The sequence below is a fragment of the Brachypodium distachyon genome, chromosome 3, assembly GCF_000005505.3.
Source record: "Brachypodium distachyon strain Bd21 chromosome 3, Brachypodium_distachyon_v3.0, whole genome shotgun sequence".
Classification (NCBI taxonomy): Eukaryota; Viridiplantae; Streptophyta; class Magnoliopsida; order Poales; family Poaceae; genus Brachypodium; species Brachypodium distachyon.
This window is the reverse complement of record NC_016133.3, coordinates 50,787,720-50,794,056: the sequence shown is the minus strand read 5'-3', so window position 1 is coordinate 50,794,056 and position 6,337 is coordinate 50,787,720. Positions and strand designations below refer to the sequence as shown.

The 6,337-nt window shown below is 44.3% G+C and overlaps 1 protein-coding gene across 1 annotated transcript; it reads left to right on the top strand.

The window, feature by feature from the left end:
• LOC100823387 (wall-associated receptor kinase 5) lies at positions 1–2,914 on the top strand. Its single transcript, XM_003572696.4, has 3 exons — positions 1–1,073; positions 1,260–1,400; positions 1,560–2,914. Exons 1-3 carry the CDS (start codon positions 5–7, stop codon positions 2,771–2,773), a joined length of 2,424 nt encoding a protein of 807 aa, XP_003572744.2. The 5' UTR covers positions 1–4; the 3' UTR covers positions 2,774–2,914.
• The last annotated feature ends 3,423 nt before the right edge of the window (positions 2,915–6,337 follow it).

Below are 6,337 nucleotides of genomic sequence, written 5' to 3'. Positions count from 1 at the left end.
ACGTATGAATAGGTGTTCCAGAGTGCAGAAATCCCAAAACTATCAGGCACAGAACCATATAATGGCGAGAATAACTATCTCGGCATCGGCGATCCTAATAGCGGCCGCGGGTTTGCTGCTGTCGCCTCTATCCGCCGGTGGATTAGCAGTATCTCCTCCCAGCCCCAGCCCCAGCCCCAGGGCCATAGGGCTGCCGGGCTGTGAGACCAGCTGCGGCGACGTGAGTGTGCCGTACCCGTTCGGCATGGGCCCGTCCAGGTGCTACTGGCCAGGGTTCAACCTCACCTGCGACCGCCGCCGCAACCCGCCGCGGCTGCTCCTCGGCTACGACTCCGTGCTACGGGTGGCCGAGATCTCTCTCCGGAACAGCACGGTGCGCGTCATCCACACCGGCTCCGTCGTATACACCCCCTCCGTGATCTACAACACCACCGCCCAGGACTGGAACGTCAGCTTCGGCAACTGCTTCACCGGCGGCGGCGGCGCGCCCTACACGCTGTCAAGCAGCAACGAGCTGATCCTCACGGGTTGCAACGCGCAGGCGACGCTGCTCGGGCTCGGGGACGCCGGCAACGCCAACACCGGCACCAACGATAACATCATCAGCGGCTGCGCCTCCTTCTGCTCTTCCACCATCAAGCCCTACGCCGGGGGTGTGGCCAGCGGGCACGACAAGTACTGCTCCGGGATGGGCTGCTGCCAGGCCCCGATCTCCACGGACAGCACGCCCAAGGAGCTGCAGTTCAGATGGTTCAACCGGAACCACTCCCGGGACCTGATACCGCTGCCCGTGTACGTGTTCGTGGCAGAGGAGGGGTGGTTCGACCAGCGGTGGGTCACCGACGAGCTGGTGCAGAAGCTCGAGCCACCGTCGGCAGCCGCGCTGGAGGTTCCCCTTATTATACGCTGGGAGGTGGCCCGTGACGTGAACTCGCATCCCAATTGTTCCGGGGAGGTAGCGCGCAGCCTCTGCAAGAGCAAGCACAGCGACTGCAACCAAGAGAACAGAGGCTATTCGTGCAAGTGCTGGAACGGCTACGACGGCAATCCCTACATCGCCGATGGCTGCCAAGGTTCCGTAAAAATTATTGCATCTTAATTTGCATTTTATATACAGAGTATCAGTTTTGCTATACATATATGTGTATTACTCCGTAGGTGCGTAATTGCGTATACACATTTTGTTTATCTTGTTTCTAGCTGGAGTAGTACATATGTTTCGTAGGAGTAACCAATGACTTTTCCTTGCCGGCCTGTAGATATCAACGAATGCGAACGGCCAGAAGAACATGGGTGCTTCGGCGGGTGTACGAACCTGCTCGGAACGTTTCAGTGCTGGTGCCCGCTAGGAACCCATGGCGACCACACCCTGCGCAATGGTTGTGTCAAGCCCGTCACAGGTGAGCTCCCTGATGCCTAACATCTTACTGGAGCTAGGAATATGGAAAAATGGGATCCAGAGCTTGCAATAGTTGTAGTTTCTTGTGCATGTATGATGTTTACTCCTTTTGTATCTATGCTTGAGAACATGACAACGACCCATGCACACATACTTTCAGGTTTGATACTTATAGGAGTGGGTCTTGGTCTAGTAGGCATCCTAATTATGATTCTCCCGGCGACATTGGTTATCCGTAAGATCAAAAAGTTTATTGATGCAAAAGATTTGAAGCGGAAGTTCTTCAAACAAAATCGTGGACAGTTATTGCAACAATTGGTATCACAAAGGACAGATGTTGCGGAAAGGATGATAATAACCTTAGAGGAATTGAAGAAGGCCACAAAGAATTTTGACAAGTCTCATGAGCTTGGAGGTGGAGGGCATGGTATTGTTTACAAAGGAATTTTATCAGATTTGCATGTTGTAGCAATCAAGAAGTCTAAGATAGTGATACAACAAGAAATCGACGAGTTCATAAATGAGGTTGTCATCCTCTCTCAGATCAATCATAAGAACATAGTAAAGCTTTTGGGCTGTTGTCTTGAGGTAGAAGTCCCATTATTAGTCTATGAGTTCATTTCCAACGGAACCCTTCACGATCACCTTCACACCAATGGACATATTTCGTTATCATGGAATAAGAGGATGAGGATTGGGATTGAGATAGCCAAAGCTCTTGCCTATCTCCACTCAGCTACTTCAATCCCAGTGATCCATAGAGATATCAAGTCAACAAACATACTTCTTGATGATACCCTAACAGCAAAAGTATCTGACTTTGGAGCTTCAAGGTATATTCAAATTGATGAAACAGGAGTGACAACAAAGGTGCAAGGGACTATAGGCTATCTAGACCCAATGTACTATCAAACAGGGCGACTCACGGAGAAAAGTGATGTGTACAGCTTTGGGGTTGTTCTTGTAGAACTGCTTACCAGGAAGAAACCATTTTTATACTTGTCATCTGAAGGTGATGCGGGGCTTGTTGACCATTTTCTCACTTTACTTGCTGAAAGCAACTTGGTTGAGATATTAGATCCACAGATTTTGGAGGAAGGAGGTGAAGAAATTAAAGAAGTTGCAAAAATAGCAGCAGTATGTATAAAATTCAGAGGAGAAGACCGACCTACCATGAGACAAGTGGAGATGGCACTTGAAGGCATTCAAGCATCTAAGGAGCATATTTCAAATAATTTTTCAATAGAGAAATCTGTGGACAATAATATCAAAAGGAATTTCTTTTCAACCCAAGAAGCACGAACCAAGCTGGGAGCGACTAGGATTTATAGTTTGGAAGAAGAATTTTTAATGTCGGCGAGGTACCCCAGGTAGTTGTGCCAATATTCCAAGATAGTGACAACAGATTGCAATAGTTTTTCCTCTTTTGCTTTCTGTGTGCAGATGAAGTATCCAATTTACATATGTATGTTGTATCGATTATCGGACTCACTTCCTAATGTTGTCCTTTACATATGGACCGTCCTCCGCTACGTTGAGCTCTAGGCAAGTAGGCATGTCGACATGTCATGGTCGCCATCATGGTATAGATTTAAATGCATTTTGTTGGAGGCATTTGCACAAAACACCTCCAATACTAATATTCAAAGGCAGTTCAGGAAAAAAAAACTTCTAAACATTTGGGGTATGTTTCGACATTTTTAGGCATATTTTAAATTAACATCATTTTCTGAAATCATTTCAAAATATAAGGAGATTTTAACACATTTTCAAAAAAAGAGAGCTAAAAATAGAGTTTTTGAGGCAATTTTGTTTCAAAATCGGCCAAAAAGGCAGGGCTTGGTGGCATGCGCCTAGCTTAGACACGTGCAACTTTGTGTTCCCAGATACTGAAGCATCTCTCTAAAACCAAAGTGAAAAGCACCACATGCTATAAATATCTATGTTATTGTACAATGCCATCTTTACATTACATGAATTCATCTAATGTATCGATTGTTTGCCGGCCTGAGTGGCTACTTGCTTCTTCTTTTTCTTATGATCAGTTTACGGTTGCCGAACTGTGTTGCGCTAAACTTATTTTATAATTTGGTGAAAAACATAAAAATAGAACATATTAGCTCTTAACCTGCAAGTGAAAAAAATAGGGAAAACTGGTTGAAAAAACTGGACTACCATAATCCAGCTCAGCGCCAAACTCAATCTTAGTGTGGCTAGCTACATTTCCTCTCTCTGTTTTGTTGTTTGTTTTGTGGTCTGCCGGCGAGCTCATGTAGGGCCGGCTCAAGTGGATAATTGCTCTTTCCATTGTCTACATTTATTTAGAAATTTATGAACATCTTAGAAATACATACACGGTAATGTATCTTAAAATACATCGATACATTTTAAAAATTATAAACATTTTTTGGCCCGATTAATTTATCTTGTGTATGTTTTCCAAATAATCATTTATAAACTTTATTTTCTACCTTTAGGAATAAATCATAAAACAATAGGGTTTTCTAGAACAATGATCTTGCTTTGTTGATTAATGGAAAACGTACAATAGATCTATACAACTGAAACAAACATAAACAACAAACATACTCAGTAAAACTAAAAGCTCCGTCATGGTCATATCTCGAGATCCATCATTTTCATCATGACGTTTCTCTACGAGGTGACAAAATTGCAGAATACCATGCATGCACAAGTTATATTAACCTCATAACTTTTGAAAGGCCGCATGAGTCGTACAACTTAGATAATAGAAACCTAAGATCGTTGAATGCACAATGGCTGTGGGCACCCCCCCCCCCTCGGAAGACAAGCCGTGAAGCCGTTGCTCCGTCAATGAATTGACAGTGGAAAATACAAAAATATGAAAAAAAAGGAGTCGTAGAAATCGCTGACTCCATGGGGTAGACCGCAACACCTACACCAGGACGAGGACGGAGACATGATACCGATTTTCTAGGCGACACCATCGCCAAGCCATCACCGCCAAGATCACACAAACCTAACCAAGAAAGTAACAAAACTAGATGCGAGACGTTAATCTGTTGTTCATCTACCTCTCAACGCCAAATCGACGGTCAGAGGCGAACGGAACTGTCGAAGATCAAAATTTTCGTTGAAGACAACGGCCAGGGTTTTTTCACATTCAAGGTTCTCGTCGATGACTAGGAAGTAACAATAACAACCCGTTTGGCAACCATCGTTTTATTTCATTTGGTAGAAATGAAATGAAATTCAATTTTTAGTAGGATTTCATTTGGTTGATTTGAATTCTTTGTTTAAAAATCATGTTTGTCTACCACATGGATTTGTAGAGTGAGAAACAATTCTAGAGAAATGAGGGCTTTTGGAGAGGAATTGAGGCTAGTTATAGTACAATTCCATGAAATTTGAAATTGAATTCATGTGGCCAATTCCATGCCAACCAAACAAGTTCGTTTGAATTCTAAACCCAAATGATGTATGCCAAGCGAGCTGTAAGATTGTGCACGGACAAAAATAGGTTGCCAGCCTACCAGCTGGGGCCATGAAGTAGTTCCAGCCGGCCCATGTTGGTACTTACAGCGGCAACACCTGCCTATCTGCCGCTCAGACGCGGAAGGGATCCTGGGCTCCTGGCCCGGCCCGTGCGGCCGTGCTTCTAACCCCTGCCATCCCCCCTTCCTCTTTGCCTTCCCCGTCAAGCTAAAACTGTGAAATCATATGTGATGTGTAACATTGGCAAGTGTTTTAGATGAAACATTGATGTGGATACTTTGGATAATATGGATATTTAAGTGATGACATGTATCTTGTTTGGACTTAGTGCTTTGCTAGTGGTGTGCTGATCCATTAGTTTCTTATGTGAAAACATGACGTGAGTTGTGTGGAACTTACCCTGAGTCAAGTCGTGGACTTGTGCTCGTACTGGTTATTTGTGTGTTTGCTTTCAGGTGTTGCCGGAGCTAGAGGAACGTGGTCGATGACGGGATCGAGGGACGAAGCTTGGGAGAAGCTGAGGTCGAGGATCAAGGTCATGCAGGACGTTTGTGCGAAGGAACAATGGAAGTGAAGGCTACGATGATCCGGAAGGGCACCGGTTTGTCGTATGTTGTTTATACCAGAGATGTACGGTATTGGAGATATTCGATACGTGATGGTCGAGTTTTGAAGACATCACAAGAAGAGTTGATGGCATGAAGTGACATCGAGGTGAAGATATGTAGGTCCAGCCGTGGCTGGATGAGAGCTGTTTAAAGATTAAACAGTAGCGTCATCAAGATGGCGTCGGATGGAAAAGTGATCCACATGAAAGTTGTACGCGTCGTCGAGGCGAACAACTTTGCTTTTGGAGTCATCTCAATCCGAGGTCGTATGCGGGCCCCACGGGCAAAATACTGACCGGCACAGAGGAGTCCGTGTTGGATTCGGATTCGGTTTAGGGTTGCGAATTTTCCCTTATAAATAAAGGGCATCCTAGCTAGGGTTTTAGCAAGGACGCGAGGGAACTCAAAGCTTTGGATCTAGATCAATTCTTGGAGAGTTCTTGGATGCATGGTTGCATCTTTTGTAATCGATCGACATCATTGCAATAAAGAGATTCGTTGGCGGTGTCATCTCTGTTCTTCTCGGATCTTCGTGAAATCTTCGTGCTAGATCTTTCTAATACTTTGGTGCAGGTTTATCACAAGTTCATAATACTTTGCTGCAGATTTATCACGAGATCAAGAGAAGATTGCAATTAATTCATCTTTCTTGTTATTTCTCGAAATTGGTTTTAGATTAATTCTCGTCACTTTCTGTCAGCTGTTACTATTTTGATCATATCTTTTGATTGGTAAGTCCGATTGAGCTGATTCTTGTTGCGTTGGTTAGATAATTTTAATACCTTTCTTTTCCATACTCATACGTATTTTTTGGTTCATCCAATCAAAAGTTACGTCTCTTTTACTATCACGG

What these genes read in the sequence shown, in the direction of transcription:
- LOC100823387 (XM_003572696.4), top strand. Translation starts at nt 5, where the DNA reads ATGAATAGGTGTTCCAGAGTGCAGAAATCCCAAAACTATCAGGCACAG. An exon ending in CATCGCCGATGGCTGCCAAG is followed by an intron (nt 1,074 to 1,259) that starts GTTCCGTAAAAA and finishes GCCGGCCTGTAG; the next exon opens with ATATCAACGAATGCGAACGG. An exon ending in TTGTGTCAAGCCCGTCACAG is followed by an intron (nt 1,401 to 1,559) that starts GTGAGCTCCCTG and finishes ACATACTTTCAG; the next exon opens with GTTTGATACTTATAGGAGTG.